The 19491-nt window shown below is 69.4% G+C and overlaps 4 protein-coding genes across 8 annotated transcripts; 2 read left to right on the top strand and 2 right to left on the bottom strand.

Annotated features, from left to right (window-relative positions):
• The first annotated feature begins 1672 nt into the window (after nt 1-1672).
• Nucleotides 1673-5898, top strand: TSPAN10 (tetraspanin 10). The gene is made up of 3 exons (XM_070060154.2): nt 1673-1751; nt 2689-3317; nt 5416-5898. The coding sequence occupies exons 1-3, from the start codon at nt 1713-1715 to the stop codon at nt 5762-5764; spliced, it is 1017 nt and encodes a 338-aa protein (XP_069916255.2). The 5' UTR covers nt 1673-1712; the 3' UTR covers nt 5765-5898.
• Nucleotides 5899-7257: 1359 nt separating this feature from the next.
• Nucleotides 7258-14112, bottom strand: PDE6G (phosphodiesterase 6G). Of its 4 annotated transcripts, none has more exons than XM_051828319.3 (4): nt 13973-14112; nt 8814-9033; nt 7979-8019; nt 7258-7715 (listed from the first exon to the last, which is right to left on the bottom strand). In XM_051828319.3, exons 2-4 carry the CDS (start codon nt 8957-8959, stop codon nt 7639-7641), a joined length of 264 nt encoding a protein of 87 aa, XP_051684279.1. In that variant the 5' UTR covers nt 8960-9033; nt 13973-14112; the 3' UTR covers nt 7258-7638. The 4 variants fall into 4 exon arrangements, with proteins under 4 accessions (XP_051684279.1, XP_089174708.1, XP_089174710.1 ...); XM_089318582.1 differs by lacking the exon at nt 13973-14112 and adding an exon at nt 13408-13511; XM_089318584.1 differs by lacking the exon at nt 13973-14112 and adding an exon at nt 12185-12341.
• OXLD1 (oxidoreductase like domain containing 1) lies at nt 12432-13526 on the bottom strand. Its single transcript, XM_051828318.3, has 2 exons — nt 13404-13526; nt 12432-12894 (listed from the first exon to the last, which is right to left on the bottom strand). The coding sequence occupies exons 1-2, from the start codon at nt 13462-13464 to the stop codon at nt 12491-12493; spliced, it is 465 nt and encodes a 154-aa protein (XP_051684278.1). The 5' UTR covers nt 13465-13526; the 3' UTR covers nt 12432-12490.
• Nucleotides 13586-19337, top strand: CCDC137 (coiled-coil domain containing 137). 2 transcript variants are annotated; one of them, XR_016224401.1, is made up of 6 exons: nt 13586-13746; nt 13992-14125; nt 15496-15712; nt 17859-18020; nt 18157-18236; nt 18338-19337. XR_016224401.1 is itself a non-coding variant. In XM_051828324.3 (6 exons), exons 1-6 carry the CDS (start codon nt 13640-13642, stop codon nt 18551-18553), a joined length of 837 nt encoding a protein of 278 aa, XP_051684284.2. In that variant the 5' UTR covers nt 13587-13639; the 3' UTR covers nt 18554-19337. The 2 variants fall into 2 exon arrangements, 1 of the variants encoding a protein (XP_051684284.2); XM_051828324.3 differs by having other exon boundaries at nt 13587-13746; nt 17938-18020.
• The last annotated feature ends 154 nt before the right edge of the window (nt 19338-19491 follow it).

The raw sequence follows: 19491 nt of genomic DNA, 5'->3' as shown, positions 1-19491 counted from the left end.
GATTAAGTTTCCAGTGCCTGAATTTTGAGGGACACCCTCAGCCCGCGCTCCCCATCCCCCCCACCGCACCCCCGTCTAGAGTGGAAGCTCCGATGGTGCAAACAGCGCTGAGTGAGGCCGAATCCTCCTGTCAGGGAGCCGCTGTCCACCCGAGCTGTGCAGAAGACCCACGGACTGCTCCCCTAGCGCCCGGGTCTGCCATCCCGAACCCGGGCTGCAGCCAGCGCGGGGTCGTCCTGGGAGCCCAGCGAGGTCAGGGAGCGGCCGCTCGAATCGAGCCCCTGTGGTACACGTGGGACAAGGCCCCAAAGCCCAGCCGAGAGGGGCTGCTGCTGCCCGCGCTGCGGAGGAAGCCTGCACGGAGTCGGTGGCCTGAAGCTGGACGCGGGCTTGGGGGCATCCGGCTGAGCATGGCAAGGGATCCAGGCCATTTGGGGCAGGAAGCAGCAGACGACGGTGCTGAGGATGATGTGTGAAGCTGAGAAGAGACTGGGCCTCGAATGGGATCCAGGAGCAGGCAGGTGGCCCGGCTCCGATCCTCGGCTCCGGCTCCAGCTCCGGCTCCGGCTCCAGCTCCGGCTCCGGGCTCCCGCTTGCTGCTAATGCAGGGCCTGGGAGGTGGCCAGCAGCGACTCAGTAGCTGAGTGCCTGTCTCCTACGGGGGAAAGCTGGACTGGGTTCCCAGCTCCTGGCTCAGCCCAGCCCTGGCACAAAACCAAAGCTCAAACAGAGAGCAGGCGGGGTGGGGGAGACAGGACGGGGCACGAGGTGGATCCCGGGAGGCCCCTCCCTCTTCCCCAGGGACCTCCAGGGGTCCTCCAGCCCCGGACAGCTCTGATTTGCCCTCCCACACTTCACACAGGTCCCAGCGGGAGCCAGGGAGGCCCAGGGAAGGCAGCCAAGGCAGAGGCAGGAGGGGCCTGGCATTAGGGAGCCTCTGAACTCTGACCCATGGCATCAGGACACGGGGGACCAGGACAAGGCTCTGCTCTGGAGAAGCAGGGAGTGTGGGGCCGCCCTCAGATCACGCCTTGAAACCAGCAAGCACGGGCCGGCGTTGTGGCATGGAAGGCTCAGCCGGCACCCTGTAGGGGCACAGTCCGTGTGTGGCTGCTCCACTTCCAATCCAGCTCCCTACTAATGAGCCTGGGAAAGCAGCAAAGGAAGTACTTGGGCCCCTGCCGCCCGTGTGGGAGACCCGGCTGACGCAGCCACCTGGGGCGGGAACCAGCGATGGAAGACCTCTCTGTCTCTGACTCTCCCCCTCTCTGGATAACTCCACCTTTCAAATTCTCTCTCTCTCTCTCTCTCTCTCTCTCTCTCTCTCTCACACACACACACACACACACACACACAGCAAGGCTGCGACTGGGCAGTGGACAGCAGAGGAGGGAGCAGGAGAGTCGCCCAGGCCTCGGGCTGCTAGGGGGCCGCTGGGCCGTTGTGAGCCGGTTCTCAGGGTCTGCGGCCCCGGGAGGGCTTATGGAGCAGCCACAGGGCCCACGCGGGGGCCTGCAGCAATGGCCTGGAGCGGCACCCAGCCCCCCGCAGCCCGGCCCGGGAACTCAAGGTCAAGCAGAGACACTGCAGGCATCCAGTCTCATGAGCAGTGGCCGCGTTAAGCCCCAAAATGTGACTGCTCACGTGACCTGACCACGCCTTCGGCAGCAGCTCCCCCAGCCCGGGGCCTGAGCGGCACCACTGCCGAGCTGATGATGGAGGAGTGGGAGAGGAGCCCCCTGCTGCCCCAGGTGAGCCAGGGCCCCTGAGCCCCCCATCCCGGCCTCCCCCGAGCCGCGCTTTGGGCGTCCCTGTCAGCCTAGGGCCTGGGCTGCAGTGAGCAGGACCCCTCCCCACGGACCCAGGCAGGCCTCAGGGGGTCGCATATGGCTCCCCTGGGGCCAGGGGAGAAGCGGAAGCAAATGCCCCTCGCTGGACGCCCTTGGCCTCCAGCAGCCCCCGCCTGGCCGCCTGTGGCCGGGGGCCTGGGCCTTCTGCTCTGATTTGGGGCCTGGGGGCTGACAAACACCCTCTTCGTCTCTGCTCCGCAGGCAGGACCCAGACGGCTGGTCCTGGTAGACGGGGTGGAGTGGGACCCTTCCTCACTGCGTGGCCCTGGCTCTAATGCCCCTCGCCTGGTGGGAAACCCTGTCCCCAGCAGAACGGGGTCCCGGCAGGAGAGCCGGGAGGAGCCAGGCGGCCTGGTCTCTGCCTGCAGCGCCCCCGGCCGGGCCCTCCCAGCGGCCTCGGCTGCCGGCCCGGCACAAGGCCCAGCCCTTGGTGGGGCTCCCAGGGAGGTTCTGGAACACCCCAGAGTGGGGGCAGCAGGGCGGGGAGGTCTCTCCCAAGGCTGCACAAGCTCACCCCACAGACCTGCCCCAGACCCATGGAGGCAGCCAGGCCACCCAAGCTGCACCAGGGGGCCACCCACCCCATCACGCAAGTGTGGGCGGCAGCCCCTCCCTCCCGTGGCTGGAGCAGAGGAGACCTCCGGGACCCTGCAGGGTGCGGCCACCGCTCTGCTCTGAGAGAGGCTGGGCCACAGTCCAGGGCCAGGGCCCGAGCCAGGCCGCACAAGCCACAGGCCCCTGTGCGCCCACCGCCCAGTCGCCGAGCCCCCGCCCCTCCCCCACTGGGGGGTTTCGTCCTTGCTGTCACGTGGTCTTCCGGTTTCCCTTCCTCCTGCAGGACGCTGCTGGCCGAGAGCCGCCCCTCTCGGTGCACAGCCCGCCCTCTTCGAGCCGCTCCGGCCTGGCGTCCCGGGAGGACAGGGCCAGGGTCCGGGGCTACAGCGCCTGTGCCCCCGGGGCCCAGCAGCTGCCCTGCAGGAGAGGCCCGCCCCGCGCCCTCCCCGGGCCGGGCGGCTGCCTCAAGTGCCTGGCCTTCTTCTCCAACTTCCTGTTTGCCCTGCTGGCCCTGCTGGCCCTGGCCGTCGGGCTCTGGGGCCTGGCCGTCAAGGGGTCTCTGGGGAGTGACCCGGGGCGGCCCCTGCCGGCGGACCCCATGCTGGGGCTGGTGACGGGGGCGCTGGCGCTCGGCGCCCTGAGCCTGGCCGGCTGCCTGGGCGCCCTGTGTGAGAGCGCCCGTCTGCTGCGCTGCTTCTCCTGGGGGGTCCTCGCCCTCCTGCTGCTCGAGGCCCTGGCGGGGGCCCTGGTGGTGGCGCTCTGGGGGCCTCTGCAGAGCGGCCTGCAGCACAGCCTGCGCGTGGCCGTTGCTCACTACCAGGACGACCCGGACCTGCGCTTCCTCCTGGACCAAGTGCAGCAGGGGCTGCGGTGCTGCGGGGCGGCGTCCTACCGGGACTGGCAGGGGAACCCGTGAGTGCCGAGAGCCGAGTGCCGGGGAGGGGTGGCCCTGGTGGCGGCCAGGCCGCACGCGCGCGCGCATGCACACATACACGCATGCACACACACAACGCGCACATGTGAACACACGCACACACGTGAACACACGCAAGCACGTAAACACATGTGCGCGTGCACACATACACACGCGAGCACACACATGCACACACGCGAGCACACACATGCACACACGCGCACGCGTGAACAGACGTGCACATGCACACATGCGAACACACGCACGCATGTGCACACACATGCACGCAACCCAATGAACATAAACGCGCACATGTGAACACGCACACATACACGCATGCACACACACAACGCGCACACGTGAACACACGCAAGCACGTGCACACACGTGAACACACGTGCGCGTACACACACGCACACACGTGAACACACGCAAGCACGTGCGCACACATGAACACACGTGTGCGTGCACATACGCACACACGCGCGAGCACACACATGCACACACGTGCACACGTGAACAGATGTGCACGTACACACACATGTGAACACATGCACACGTGTGCACACATGCACGCAACCCAATGAACATAAATGCACACATGTGAACACGCACACACGTGCACACACGCACACACATGCACATGCGCACACACATGCACACACGGGCACACGTCTCACGTGTTCAGGCGTGCGCACACTCCCACCACACCCACGTGCACTCACTTCCGTGTTCTCACGCACTCACACAAAATCGGGCTAAAGCAGGGTGTCATCCTGGCGTGGGACTCCGAGCGCGTGTGCACTGCGTGCGTGTGTGTGCACCCATGTGTGAGTGTGCGTGTGTGCCTGAGATTTAACGCTGGTTATTTAGGGATGCAGTGTAGCGATTTTTAATGCTCTGCTCAAGGGTAGGTGGGCCCGAGCAGCACCTGCTGTCCACGCCACACCCAGCAGAGAGGACGTGGGCTCCCCCCTCGGACCCTCCCCGGGTGTGCCCAGGGCCCTGGGTCAGAGGAGACGCGCGGGCTCCCGCCTCGGACCCTCCCCGGTGTGCCCAGGGCCCTGGGTCAGAGGAGACGCGGGGCCACGCGGGCTCCCCCCTCGGACCCTCCCCGGTGTGCCCAGGGCCCTGGGTCAGAGGAGACGCGGGGCCACGCGGGCTCCCCCCTCGGACCCTCCCCGGTGTGCCCAGGGCCCTGGGTCAGAGGAGACGCGGGGCCACGCGGGCTCCCCCCTCGGACCCTCCCCGGTGTGCCCAGGGCCCTGGGTCAGAGGAGACGCGGGGCCACGCGGGCTCCCCCCTCGGACCCTCCCCGGTGTGCCCAGGGCCCTGGGTCAGAGGAGACGCGGGGCCACGCGGGCTCCCCCCTCGGACCCTCCCCGGTGTGCCCAGGGCCCTGGGTCAGAGGAGACGCGGGGCCACGCGGGCTCCCCCCTCGGACCCTCCCCGGTGTGCCCAGGGCCCTGGGTCAGAGGAGACGCGGGGCTGGCCCCTTGTGCCTGGCAGGCCTCATGAGTGTCCGCCCTGCTGTGCCCCAGTGGCTCCAGGAAGGGAGCCGAGGGCTCCGTCACGCACGCCTCCCTGAGGCCTTGCCCCCCTCCCCTGCCCACAGTGAGGCCGAGGGAGGCCACGGGACGGGCTGGGGGCTGTGACGGGAGCAGCGCTCCTTAGCCACCCCGGCGACCCTCCCCTCTCTGCCTCCCTGCCTTTGCGGCCCAGTGCAGCCCCCCAGGCCCTGGCTCTTCCTCCTAAGAGCCCAAGGCCCGAGGACAGGTCCGCGTGGACTCGCACAGCTCCGCCGGGGCACGAGTGCTGCGGCCACCGCGGGCGACTCAGAGCGGGAGGCGGGCAGAACGCTCCGATGCGGCAGTGCTCGGCCTCAGGGATTCCTCGCCGCATCAAACGCCTGTCTGCCCGTCAGCCTTTTCCCTGAAGACTTTCCTCCTCGCCAGGGCAGCGACCGCATCTGCCTGCCACGCACCCGTGTCTGTGCGCGTGTGTGCACACCTGCGGGTGTGTGTGCGTGCGCGCGGCCGAGGAAGCCGAGGGACCGCGGGCACCGGCCCCGCGAGTGACACCTAGCGGCTCTTGCAGGTACTTCAACTGCAGCGCTCGCGGGTCGCGGGCCTGCAGCGTCCCGGCCTCCTGCTGCGTGGACCGCTGGGAAGACGGCGCCTCCGTCAACGACCAGTGCGGCTCCGGGGCGCTGCGCCTGGAGGAGGCGGCGGCTCAGAGCGTGGTGCACCTGCGGGGCTGCGGGCCCCCGCTCCGGCAGTGGCTGCGAGGCGGCGCGCGGGCCCTGGGCGGCTTCCTGATCGCGGTTGTGGTGGTCCAGGGCGTGGAGCTCCTGTTGGCCACGCAGCTGGTTAGGGCCCTCGCTGTCCGCAAAGGGGAGCCGGCAGAGCCAGGGCTGCCTTTCCCTCCGGCCCAGCAGCGGAGATGAGGCCGGGACTGGGCCTCTGCTCTCCCTCCAGCCCACCCAGACCCCTGGGCTGCCCCAACCTGCTGCCCAGGGTCCACGTCCCTCCTGGTTCTGGGGCTTCCCGAGGCCCTGCTGCAACCCCCACTCTGGCCGCTGCCTGATTCCGGCTTCTGGAGACCTTTGCCACCAGACGCACCTGATTGGCCAGCACTGCCTGCCCCTTGCAAGGCCTCGGTGGTCCGAGTGTGTGCCCCGTCTGCCTCCAGCAGCGGGTGCCAGGCAGAGGCAGCTGGCTCTGGGAACAGGGCCCTGGACGAGAGCCTGGCACCCAGCTGCACCTCCTCCCCAGACCGGCACCTCCCCTCCCCTGGCCACCCGTTTCCTGGCCGCTGGGGGTGCCAAGGGCACAGCCAGACTTCCTGCAGCGAAGGGCAGGGTCTTTGGAAGCAGCTGAGGAGCTGAGACGTCCAGGGGCCACGAGCCCACCAGGGCCCCTCTCACCACGGGGTCCTGTGGGCCTGCACCTGTCACACGCGTGGGACCAGGGCCCCCTCTCACCACGGGGTCCTGTGGGCCTGCAGCTGTCACACGCGTGGGACCAGGGCCCCCTCTCACCACGGGGTCCTGGGGGCCTGCAGCTGTCACACGCGTGGGACCAGGGCCCCCTCTCACCATGGGGTCCTGGGGGCCTGCAGCTGTCACACGCGTGGGACCAGGGCCCCCTCTCACCACGGGGTCCTGTGGGCCTGTCTGCACCTGTCACACGCGTGGGACAAGGGGCCCCTCTCACCACGGGGTCCTGTGGGCCTGCAGCTGTCACACGCGTGGGACCAGGGCCCCTCTCACCACGGGGTCCTGTGGGCCCATCTGCACCTGTCACACGCGTGGGACCAGGGCCCCCTCTCACCACGGGGTCCTGTGGGCCTGCAGCTGTTACACGCGTGGGACCACAGGGGCCCTTCCAAGAGTCACCCCGGTGGCAGCTGTGTGAACGCTCCACGCGCCTGAACGCTTGGCATGACACCATGTGCTGTGGGGGAGTGTGCACAGCTCCCCGGGGGCAGGTGGACAGCTCCCCAGGGGCAGGTGGACAGCTCCCGGGGGCAGGTGGACAGCTCCCAGGGGCAGGTGGACAGCTCCGTGGGGGCAGGTGCACAGCTCCCAGGGGCAGGTGGACAGCTCCCGGGGGCAGGTGGACACACTCCCCTCTCTCTGCTTCTCCATGTCCTCACTTGTGAGGTGGGGATGATGATCCCGCCTCATGGCGAGAGGCGTCTGTGGGCCGTGTCCAGTCCCACCTTCTTGGTGGCCAGCACGGTGCCCACTGGGAGTGCGTGTGGGCTGCTTGGACGTGTCCAGGGCCATCACAGCTGAGGTTCAGTGAGGCGCACGCTCTGATGGGTTTTCCACCTGCCCCCCACCGTGCCTGGCCAGCTCTCTTGCCCACCACCCACCACCCTGTGTCTTCCTCCCCTGGCTCCCGCCCAAGCGGCCGTCCCCCACGCATGCCCGGATGAGCAGGACAATTTTATTTCTGGGACAGGGTCAGCAACAGTGGGTGGTGTGGGAGGGCCTCAACCAGTCCCCAATGCCCCCAGGACCCCCAACCACCACGTCCCACCCTAGGGTGCCCAGCTGGGAGGGGCTGCAGAGGCGGAGCCGCTGGTCGCCCAGACACCAGGACAGGGCCCCGCCCTGCTCCTCTACCGCCCCCTGCAGTCCCGAGGGGTGGGCCGGTGTCTCCCAAGGTAGGCGGGGCGGGGGAGGGTCTGGAGGCCGGAGGTCACTGCCCCCCTCCACGTGCCATCTGGGCTGGGCGGGGGCTCCTCTACAGGAATCCTGGGTGGGGTTGGAAGCAGGCAGGGGGGTGGCCCAGGCCTGGCCGGGGTCTGGCGCTAGATGATGCCGTACTGCGCCAGCTCGTGCAGCTCCAGGTGGTTGAAGGCCTCCCAGGGGCAGATGACGGTGATGTCTGCAGAGGGCGCCGTGCGTCAGGAGGACCCCCAGCCAGGCCGGGGCCACCCCTGCCCCCGTGGCTCCCATGGAGACTGTGGGTTCAAAGGCCACAGAGCAGAGCCCAGGGCAGGGTCCCCCTCCCAGGAACACTGGGGACTGTCTCATCCGTGGAACTGAAGCTTGGTGCTGGGAGTGACGGGGGCACTGGAGGGGCCCTCGGAAAGGCGGGGAGGGCTGGGGGCTGTGGGGCACAGTGGGCCCGGGCTGTGGCCGTCCTACCTGTTCCCAGGCCTTCCATGCCGGGGATGTCGTCCCCAAACCTGCAAGGACAGTGTAGTCAGGGAGAAGGCCTGAGAGCAGGACCCCGCGGGCCCCTCCCCTGGGGGCGGGGACGAGTCTGCTACCTGAGGACGACTGAGTCCTGAGAAGGGGGAGCAGGGGCAGGAGGGGGCCCGGGTGCAGGAGCAGGAGGGGGCCCGGGTGCAGGGACAGGAGGGTGCCTGGTGCAGGGCAGGAGGGGGCCCGGGTGCAGGGGCAGGAGGGGGCCCGGGTGCAGGGACAGGAGGGGGCCCGGGTGCAGGGACAGGAGGGGGCCCGGGTGCAGGGACAGGAGGGGGCCCGGGTGCAGGGACGACTGGGTGAGCAGTGCAGGGACAGGAGGGGGCCCGGGTGCAGGGACGACTGGGTGAGCAGTGCAGGGACAGGAGGGGGCCCGGGTGCAGGGGCAGGAGGGGGCCCAGGTGCAGGGGCAGAAGGGAGCCCGGGTGCAGGGGCAGGAGGGGGCCCGGGTGCAGGGACGATTGGGTGACCAGTGCAGGGGCAGGAGGGGGCCCGGGTGCAGGGACGATTGGGTGACCGGTGCAGGGGCAGGGGGGGCCCGGTGCAGGGGTGGGCACGTGCCCGGGTGCAGAGGTGGCTGCGTGCTTTCCTTGTCACCAGCATGCAGAAGTGTCAGGGCCCCCAATCCTCCTCCCCCGTCTCCGCCCCATCAGGCCCCAGGAACCTCCCTGTGCCTGTGATGAGGATGGGGCCACCTCAGCCCCCCCCAGTCCTCCCCACCTGCAGGTGTCGCCTGGAGGGGAGGGATTGCCTCCCCTCCCCCAGCTTTGCTTACCCCTGGACGCCCTTTTTGGGGGGCTTGCTCTTGAACTGCCTGGTTTGCCGCTGCTTAAACTTGGGGGGCCCCTTCCTGGGGGTGACAGGCCCTCCGATCACCCTGGTGGCCGAGCGGATCTCTGCCTTGGGTGGCTCCAGGCTCATGGTGAGGCTGGCAGAGACACCGCAGGACCCTTCGTGTCTGGATTCTCTTGTCCCAGGCTGGACTCCTCATGCGGCTGTGGGCAGAGCAGGTGGGGCCCGGTCAGCCCCTGCTTCCGCCACAGCCCTGGACCTCAGCCCACCGGAGCAGAGGGGCCGAGAGGAGAGCCTTGCCACCCTCCAGCATGACGGGCACCTGCCGGGACCCTCCTTCCTCCGCCCGGCCCGGCTCCCCCGTGGAGGACCCCGCTCCCACCTAGCCCTGTGCCCCCACTGCCCTCACTGCTGCCCACACCAAACCCTTCTCCTGGCCCAGGACAGGTCCAAACCCTGGCTTCCCACGGAGGACCCCTTGGTGCCTGCACCCCCCCTGGACAGAGGGGTGATTGGCGTCTGAACCCAACCACTTGCTGTGCAAAGCCTCACCCGGTCCAGCCTTGCTGTTCTTAGGGCTGCCCACCCTCCAGGTCCCCGGGGGAGGCCTTGCCCCAGCCCACCCAGCCGTGGCTGTGCCCCCAGGCCAGATCTATCCGCTCTTGCCAGGCACTGGCCCGCACCCTGGCTGTGGATGGGCGTTAGCTGTCCCTCGTGCCACACCTGTGCCGTGCTGGTGAATAGCAGCCCAGGAGCGCGCGCCCTCCTGCTGAGGCTGTCCTGGCACCGTGGGCAGGTGACGGCTCTGTCCCCTGAGCCTCTCCCCAGATGCCCTAAGCCCCAGTGACCTGGGCCAAGGGCAGCCCTAAGCCTATTACCATGGAGGGGGATGACACCTGTAATCTCCTGGGGACTGGGTAAGCCCCACGTGCCGCACGGCTCTGGGGCACAGACAGGGCCACCGTTCCCCTCACTCACACACAACACCCCAGAAACCACCTCTCGGGGTCCCCTTTCTTGCCCCTGGTCTTGTGGGGAGCCTTGGTCACTGCTCTTTTGCCAGGCGGCATGGGCAAGTGGCCCTGTCCTGAGAGGTCGGCTCTGACAGGGCTGGCCAACCCTGCCCTTGGGAGGGACCAGGGTCCTGGGTGCTCACGCCCCATGGCACCCACCCCCGTCTGAGCTCCAGGACTCGGGGGTCCTGGGTGCTCACGCCCCATGGCACCCACCCCCGTCTGAGCTCCAGGACTCGGGGGTCCTGGGTGCTCACGCCCCATGGCACCCACCCCCGTCTGAGCTCCAGGACTCGGGGGTCCTGGGTGCTCACGCCCCATGGCACCCACCCCCGTCTGAGCTCCAGGACTCGGGGGTCCTGGGTGCTCACGCCCCATGGCACCCACCCCCGTCTGAGCTCCAGGACTCGGGGGTCCTGGGTGCTCACCCCCATGGCACCCACCCCCGTCTGAGCTCCAGGACTCGGGGGTCCTGGGTGCTCACGCCCCATGGCACCCACCCCCGTCTGAGCTCCAGGACTCGGGGGGTCCTGGGTGCTCACGCCCCATGGCACCCACCCCCGTCTGAGCTCCAGGACTCGGGGGTCCTGGGTGCTCACCCCCATGGCACCCACCCCCGTCTGAGCTCCAGGACTCGGGGGTCCTGGGTGCTCACGCCCCATGGCACCCACCCCCGTCTGAGCTCCAGGACTCGGGGGTCCTGGGTGCTCACGCCCCATGGCACCCACCCCCGTCTGAGCTCCAGGACTCGGGGGTCCTGGGTGCTCACGCCCCATGGCACCCACCCCCGTCTGAGCTGCAGGACTCGGGGGTCCTGGGTGCTCACGCCCCATGGCACCCACCCCCGTCTGAGCTCCAGGACTCGGGGGTCCTGGGTGCTCACGCCCCATGGCACCCACCCCCGTCTGAGCTCCAGGACTCGGGGGTCCTGGGTGCTCACGCCCCATGGCACCCACCCCCGTCTGAGCTCCAACCATCGAATGCCATCCCCACGGAAACTGTCGTCTTGGCGGCCCGGGGTTCCCTCGCAGGAACAGCGCCCTGGGGCACTTCTGCACTCCGAGCCCAGAGCCCCGAGCCCCGGTGCAGGGAAGGGGCAGGTGGCACTACTCACCGCAGCGGGGCAGGAGCGGCGGCGGCGGCCCTGGCTCAGCGGTGACTGCCCGAGCATTTATCCTGCCTGGCTAAGTGGATTAGGACTCTCCTTGCTGACACCACGGATGAGACTGTGCAGGCCCCCCCCCGGGGGGGGCACTCCCTCAGGGACTCTGGGGTGGGCAGAGGGGCTCAGGTGCAGCCAGGGGCCTGGGGGACGGTGGACGCCCTGCCCTGAGGCCGCCGTCTGCCAGACAGAGGCAGGTGGCTCCAGAGGCTGTCCTGGGCTCCCCGTCCCTTTCGGTCCGCCTTTTGAAAGACTTCCATTCTTACTCATTGGAAAGGCAGACACAGGCACGTTCCCTCTACTGCTTCAGCCCCCGGAAGCCTGCAGCACGGAGGCCGGATCAGCCGGAGCCGGAGCCCAGCTCTCAATCTGGGTCTGACGTGGGCCATCAGCCGCCGTCACTCGGCACGAGCAGGGAGCCGAATCCACAGCAGAGTGGCCCCCACCGGCACTGCAGGGGTGACGCAGGTGCCCTAAGCGGGGCCTGACCAGACGTCTAGTGGGCCTTGTCACCTCTCTCCCCTTGCTGGCTTCCCAGGAGACAAACGAGGGACAAGCACCTCCAACCCCGGCCCCGACCAGGCCACCAGTCACCTGAGCTCAGAGCTGCCGGGAGGGGCTGGGCTTTGGGTGTCCCAGGTGATGACTCCAGTACCGAGGGCCAGTGGGAGACCCGGATGGAGTTCAAGGCCCCTGGCTTCGGCCTGGCTGTCATGGGTATTTGGGAAGAACCCATGGATGAACGTTCTTTGTCCCTCTGCCTTTTTTTTTTTTTAATGATTTATTTTTTATTTAGTTGAAAGGCAGAGCTAGAGACGAGGAGAGACACAGAGAGAAGTCTTCCACCTGCTGGTTCACTCCCCAAATGGCCACAACAACTCGGGCTGGGCCAGGCTGAAGCCAGGAGCCAGGAGCTCCATCCGGGTCTCCCACGTGGGTGCAGGGCCCCAGCACCTGGGCTGTCTTTGGCTGCCTTTCCAGGACAGGAAGTGGAGCTGCTGGATCTGGAACCAGGGCCTGTATGGGATGCCAGCACTGTGGGTGGTGGCTTTACCCGCTACACCAAAATGCCTGTCTCTCTCTCTTTTATATTAAATAAATAAAAAAACTGCTGGGAGAAAGGTTCTGGAACTAACTCCCCAGGACTCCTGGTCCAAGCCCCCTAAACCCCAAACTCACAACCGCCTGGGGAGCCTCGGCGGAGGGGGCCGCAGCCTGGCTGGTGGGAGGGGAGGTGCATCTCCCCAGGAGCAGGCAGGGGCTCAGGGGCCCTGCCCAGGCTGCCCACTGGGGGCTTTGCTGCTTGCTGTGGGCAGGGCCGAGCCTGGCAGGACCCCTGAGGCGCTGGCCCCGGCACGGAGGAGACCCCAGGCTGGCGTGACCGCAGGTCCACGGCTCTGCCTCTCGCCCCAGACAACAAAGCAGAAACAGCACGCAGCCGGTTTATTCTCAGGCAGGCACAGGTGCACGGTGGTCTGGCCCGGCTCAGCCTGCACCGCTGGAGCGCAGCTGGATCTCCGTCCTGAGGAAGGCCTTGAGGTTCTCGTCGGCCACGTGCCGGTCCAGGGCGGCCAGGGCCCTCTGCCCGCCGTCCCGGTAATGCCGCAGCAGCCTGTCCGCGTACTCCACCCACACGCAGTTGGGGCAGCCGCTCATGCAGCAGTTGGTGGGCGGCTGGAGATCAGGCGGCAGAGGGTAGGGGGGCTCTGAGGGCTTTCCGCTGGGCAGGGAGGCCTCGGGCTGCCTGGCGGCACCTGCTCCAGCCTCCACGGGCTCCGTCCCCAGCGTCCTGTGGCCATCAGGAGCTGGGACTTGTGCACGGTGCCCGAGGAGGACCCGGCTGCTCCTGAGAAGTCGCTGGGCGCAGGCCCAGCTGCAGAGCCAGAGTGCTCCCTGCGGGGAGGGGGGCAGACAAACGGGTGAGTCTCTGGGAAGCCGGTACCGGCCTCGCCTGCCCAGGGACATCTCAGCCCTCCTGCCCTGGGCGGTGGCCTCGGGCCGGCTGGACCGAGCGGGGTGCAGGTGGGGGCCCAGCACCGCGGGTGCAGCGCTTGTAGACACGAGTGGCGGCCGCTGAGCCCACCCCGACCCCCGTCTCCCTGTCACAGCAGCCCAGGCCTCTCCGGCCATCCCACCCTCCGTCCAACGCGGGCCTTCGGGGCCCCCTCCCCCGCTCATCTACTCCGCGGCACAGGCCACCGACAGACATCTCCAGACGCGCGCCTCCCGGATCACGGCCACGCTCGCGGAACGAGCACGGGTGGCCCCAGACCGTCCCACTTCAGGTGCAGCTGGGCCGAGGGCGCCGGCCGCGTCCCCCCGCCCGGGAGCCGGGTCCAGCCCGGCCCGCGGCGCCCTGCTGCCCTGCCCTGCCACCCCGCCGCCGCCGCGGGGACACTTGCCGAGCGGGCCACCGCAGCCGCCGCTGGGCCTCCGGCCGCCACCCTCCCCAGCGCCATTGCGCGCCGGCTCTGGGACCGCGGGAGCCTTGAGCGGCGGCCGCCTCGGCCAATCGAGGGCCGCCAGGGAGCCGCGTCGCTCCAATGAGCGCGGGGTGCAGCGCAGGAAGCGGAAGTGGGGCGGGACCTGCAGCGGGGCGGAAGCGGCTTCGCTCCGGACGCGCCGGGGCTGGAGATGGCCCGGGCTCGGGGGGCGGCCGCGGCGCCGGCGGGCAAGGCGGGATGCGGGCGCTCCGGCCGGCCGCGGGCGCGGCAGCGGCTCCCGCAGGGGAAGCGGCGCAGGTGGGTGCCCGGGGCCCCCTCTAGGCCGCTGCCCCTCGTGCCCGCGGCCCGCGAACATCAGTTGAACGAATGGAGCGCGCACTGGGATGGCGTGGTCCCGGGCCGGGGGCAGGGGATGGCGCCTGTGTCGCTGGCGCCCTGCGAGGAAGCCGCCGAGGGACGGGCTCGGGCCGGGACAGACGGGGGCCCGCCCCTGCCCTCGGCCTCTCCCGCGGCGCGGCCTCACCTCGGGCTCTCCTTCCCAGCAAGCCGCGGACGAAGGTCAACTCCCGGCCCGAGGGCGCGGACCAGCAGGACATCCCCTTCCGGCTCCGCGAGATCATGAGGAGCCGCCAGGAGATGAAGGCCCCGCTCAGTAACAAGAAGAGGAGGAAGCAGGGTGGGCGCGGGCCCAGTTCTCGGTTCCCGGAGAGACGGGAACGGAGGCCCAGCCGCTGAGCCGCCCCCGGGGGTGTCCCAGGCCGGCTTCAGGCAGGGGCGTGGCTGGAGGGAGTGCGCAGGGATGCAGGGATGCGGCTGGCCAGGAGCCGGGGTGCTCCGCAGGGCCCCGGCCTCTGCTACTCCGTCAGTTGGGGACTGGTGTCCACCACTGTGTGCGTGGTTTGCTGCCCGCTGGGGCTGGTGTCGTGGAGGGGCTGGCTCTCGGAGTTTGCCCCGTGTTTGGGGTGAATAGTTAAAGAATGTGAACTCACACCCTGCCCCTGCCTCTCTCTGCCTCTCTCTGCCTCTCCCTGCCTGCATCTACCTGCCCCTGCCTCTCCTCACCTCTCCCCGCCTGCCCCTGCCTCTCCCTGCCTGCATCTACCTGCCCCTGCCTCTCCTCACCTCTCCCCGCCTGCCCCTGCCTCTCCCCGCCTCTCCCTGCCTGCATCTACCTGCCCCTGCCTCTCCTCACCTCTCCCCGCCTGCCCCTGCCTCTCCTTACCTCTCCCTGCCTGCATCTACCTGCCCCTGCCTCTCCTCACCTCTCCCCGCCTGCCCCTGCCTCTCCCCACCTCTCCCTGCCTGCCCCTGCCTCTCTCTGCCTCTCCCTGCCTGCATCTACCTGCCCCTGCCTCTCCTCACCTCTCCCCGCCTGCCCCTGCCTCTCCCCACCTCTCCCCACCTCTCCCTGCCTGCATCTACCTGCCCCTGCCTCTCCCTGCCTGCCCCTGCCTGCCCCTGCTCCTGACCCCACCGGCCCCTGCCTCTCCCCACCTCTCCCCGCCTGCCCCTGCCTCTCTCCGCCTCTCCCTGCCTGCATCTACCTGCCCCTGCCTCTCCCCGCCTGCCCCTACCTCACCCCGCCTCTCCCCGCCTGCCCTCGCCTGCCCCTGCCTGCCCCTGCCTGCCCCTGCCTGCCCTCGCCTGCCCTCGCCTGCCCCTGCATGCCCCTGCCTGCCCCTGCCTGCCCCGGCTCCTGACCGCACCGGCCGCTGCGCACTCCCCGGGGGGACTGCTGCCTTCCCCTGGCGCAGAGGCTCACCTGCGCTTCATCCTGTGTGGCGTGGCCGAGTCTGCACTTTCCGGGGTCCCCGTGTGGGCTCCACAGGCCCACACAGCTGCGCCCCGGGCCTGTGCGGAACCCGGTCGTCTGGGAGGCTCTGGCTTCCGGTGCAGCCCCGCTGTGGTGGGCGTGGGGTCACTTCCCCGGGGATGCCCGAGGTGGGCATCTCAGGTCCCCGTCAGCCGCTGGGGTTGGGCTGAGTCCACCCTCCGCGGCCCCGCCTGGCCCGCCGCACCTCTTCTGAGGCTCCGCTGTGTCCTCAGCCCAGGCGACCTTCAAGAAGACGTTAGAGCAGGAAGCGAGAGGAGAGGAGCCCGACATCCCCGTGCCCAAGTTCAAGCGGAGAAAGTGGGAGTCGGACAGGGCCTACGTCCAGCGCATGGAGCAGGAGGCCCAGCACGTGCTGTTCCTCACCAAGAACCAGGCCGCCCGGCGCCCAGAGGTGCAGGTGCCAGCCAAGAAGTCTGAGCGCAAGAAAGCGTGAGTGGGGGCTGGGGCTCTGCGTCTCCCCGGGGCAGGGTCAGCGGGGGCTCTGTCTCCCCGGGGCAGGGTCAGCGGAGACTCTGCGTCTCCCTGGGACAGGGTCAGCGGGGGCTCTGCGTCTCCCCGGGGCAGGGTCAGCGGGGGCTCTGTCTCCCCGGGGCAGGGTCAGCGGGGGCTCTGTCTCCCCGGGGCAGGGTCAGCGGGGGCTCTGCGTCTCCCCGGGGCAGGGTCAGCGGGGGCTCTGTCTCCCCGGGGCAGGGTCAGCGGGGACTCTGCGTCTCCCTGGGACAGGGTCAGCGGGGGCTCTGTCTCCCCGGGGCAGGGTCAGCGGGGACTCTGCGTCTCCCTGGGACAGGGTCAGCGGGGGCTCTGCGTCTCCCTGGGACAGGGTCAGCGGGGGCTCTGTCTCCCGGGGCAGGGTCAGCGGGGGCTCTGTCTCCCCGGGGCAGGGTCAGCGGGGGCTCTGCGTCTCCCCGGGGCAGGGTCAGCGGGGGCTCTGTCTCCCCGGGGCAGGGTCAGCGGGGACTCTGCGTCTCCCTGGGACAGGGTCAGCGGGGGCTCTGTCTCCCCGGGGCAGGGTCAGCGGGGACTCTGCGTCTCCCTGGGACAGGGTCAGCGGGGGCTCTGCGTCTCCCCGGGGCAGGGTCAGCGGGGGCTCTGTCTCCCCGGGGCAGGGTCAGCGGGGGCTCTGTCTCCCCGGGGCAGGGTCAGCGGGGGCTCTGTCTCCCCCGGGCAGGGTCAGCGGGGACTCTGTCTCCCCGGGACAGGGAGCCCTGGGGCAGGGTCAGTGGCTCCGTCTCTGCCTCTGCTGGAAGAGCCATCGGGCTCACCACCAGTCACCCTTGTACGTGGGCTGCTGTGGGCAGGTGAGGCGAGAGGGTGCTCTCTGTGCCGGGACCAGCATGGGGCGAGGCTGACGTGTGGCTCCCGTCGGGCCCTGCACTGGGGCTCTGACTGGTGCTATCTGGGCGCATTCTGGACCACGGCCTTGGGTCAGTGACATCCAGGGGGGTCCTTGCACGGCCCCTCAGCATGGTGCGGCCACCACAGGGGCCACCTCCCAGCCTGTGGGCGGGCGGGCGGTGTTCCTACGAGAACTCTCCTGGGCTGCTTTATTTATACATTCGGAAGGCGGAGAGACAGATCCTCCATCTGCCGCTCACTCCTTAAACGGCTGCGACAGCCAGGGCTGGTCCTGGCCAAAGCCGGAGGCCAGGAGCTCCGTCTTTCCCATGCGGGTGGCCAGGCCCGGGCGTCGGGGCCGTCTGCGCTGCTGTCCCAGATGCATTAGCAGGGACTGGACGGGAAGCAGAGCTGTGACTGACACAGGACACAGGCGTCACGCACGGCACCACGGCGCCTGCCCCGGCAGGGGCGTTCTGAGACAGCCCCGCCCTCAGGTGAACCGGCCGAAGCTTTCGTCAGGAATGGGCAGAGGGGCTGGCGTGGGGCTGCAGCAGGCAGAGCCGCCGGCGGCCCGTGGGGGTGCCGATTCACGTCCCGGCTGCCCCACTCCATTCAGCTCCCTGATGGCCTAGGAGCGCGGGGCGGCCCGGGTGCGTCAGGCCCGGCGGCTCACCTGCGGCCCCGGTGACGCTCCTGGCGTTGGCCTGGCCCAGCCCTGGCCGTTGCAGCCATCAGGGAGTGACCCGGCAGCTGGAAACTCCCTGCAGCTCTGACTTCGAAGTAAATAAATGTTAACAGGGTGGGGGGGTGGCGTGGTCGAGCTGCCCTGGGACGCCTGCCTGAGTGCAGCAGGCGAGGCCCCGGCACCACGTGGGCGACCAGGATGGCTCTGATCCCGGCGTTGGTGCGGCCCAGTCCCAGCGGTGGCGGCATTTGGGAGAGAACCGCTTCTGTCTGTCACTGCCTTTCCACACAAGGAAAAATTGCCACTGCTGTGTGTCCCCTTCTGCTCGTGGAAACACAGCTTCCTGACCCTCAGAGGCTGTGAGGCCCGGGTCCACCCTGCAGAGCCCGTCACTCACAGAAGCCCCAGCCCAGACAGCTGGACCCCACGGGGCGGGCGGGGCTGCGCCAGAGAACCCGCGGTGTGACGGGCACTTGCAGCTGGGCCCTCCCCCCGCCACGGCCCTGGCTCTCCCCACGCCCCAGGTTCCCTCATGGGCGGTCTCCTTGGCAGGGGCCTGTTGAGTGCAGAGCCTGCTTCCCGGGGCCCACGAGCCGTGAACGTCGGAACCACACCCCGCTTGCTTTCCCAGGTTCCAGAGGCGGCGTCTGGATAAGGTCCGGCAGCGGAGGGAGGACCAGGCTGCCGACCGGCTGGAGCTGGAGCTGCTCCGAGGTAGCTCTGCCCCAGCCCTGGGCCGGCCGCCACCAGGGGGCGCAGCGGGCCGGTGTGGGCAGTGGGCAGGCAGGGGCTCTGGGTGCCAGGCCCGTGCGGGCTGTGGGCAGCAGGCCTCCGTCTCCTCTGCCCCCAGATACGGTGAAGTTCGGTGAGGTCGTCCTGCAGCCCCCGGAGCTGACTGCCAAGCCCCGGAAGAGCATTGGCCAGGAGGAGGTACGGGGCGTGGCCGGGAGAGGGAGGCCGGGGCTGGTGAGCGCGCCGTGGGGCGGGCCGGGCTCTCTGCTCAGCTGGCCTCGGCCTCCCTGTCTTCTCAGCCTGGCAAGAAGTCGCTGATGCTGAGTTCGCTCTTGAGCCCCGGAGTGCCCCAGCCCCTGCGCAGCTCGCTGGCCCGGGAGCGCATCATCAGGGAGGAGAGGGAGCGGGCCGTGCAGGCCTACAGAGCGCTGAAGCAGCAGAAGCAGCCGCGGCAGGGGCCACAGCCTGCACGGCCACGCGGCCCTGTTCCCCAGAAGCGGGAGCCACTTCACTGACAGTGGGGCAGCAGGGCCCCCGGACACTGGGGATGTGGGGCTCCGCCCCCGGACACCGGGGATGCGGGGGCGCTGCCCCAGCTCTCCACACTGAAGGCTGCCCTGCCGCAGTGACCATCCATGGGCCCGGATCTCACGCCACATGTCCCGTGGGGGCAGCGTCTAGAGCCTGGTGTGGTTCCCAGCTTTGTTCTGAAGCAAAGTCCAGGCCAACACAGCCCACGCACTTCAGGGCATGCCCGTTGCCCGTCGCAGGACTCTGCCCCTGGACTGGTGACTGGGGTCAGCGCGTGTGGCAGAGGCTCGCGAGTCAGCCCTGCTCGGGGGAGGCACCCAGAGCTGGCCAGAGGCCTCACGGCACAGCCAGACCTCAGCCCCGTTCTGAGGATGCCACTGGGCGCCGCTCCGCACGCAGAGTGGACAGCTGGCCGTAGGCGTGGCTGGGACTCTACACCCTCACCCTCAGCTGGGGAACGCCTGGACTCGGCACTCGGCAGCCTTGACCCTGACACCGGGGACCGTCTCCAAGCCGGCAGCACGCCCCACGGTGCCGGGCGCCTGCACAGCGGCCAGGAGTGGGAGTGAGGCCTGCCTCTGCTCCCCGCAGCGTCACAGGGGCCTGCACTGGCCTTGCAGGGCCCCCTTCTGTGGGTGCTCGTGTTCCTACAGGGCCGTGAGTGGCTGCAGCCGGCTGTGAACAGCAGACTCCCCCGGGTCCCTGGGCCATCGCTGAAGGCTGCTGCAGCCTGTGGGACAGATTAAAGAGGCTGTGTGCTCTGTGCTAGCCTGTCTCGTGCTGGGAGTGTCGGCCACGCGCCTCACGGGGGGCTGGGGGAGGGCACCTGGCAGTGACATGGGCCGTGCAGCCAGGAGGCAGGACCTGCGGCTTCCCCTGGAGACTGGCGGGCTGGGCCCTCCCCTCTGACCAAAGCCGCCCC

Source organism: Oryctolagus cuniculus, chromosome 17 (assembly GCF_051225735.1).
Source record: "Oryctolagus cuniculus isolate XC-2025 breed Fujian yellow rabbit chromosome 17, ASM5122573v1, whole genome shotgun sequence".
NCBI lineage: Eukaryota > Metazoa > Chordata > Mammalia > Lagomorpha > Leporidae > Oryctolagus > Oryctolagus cuniculus.
This window is presented reverse-complemented; position numbering and strand designations above follow the sequence as displayed.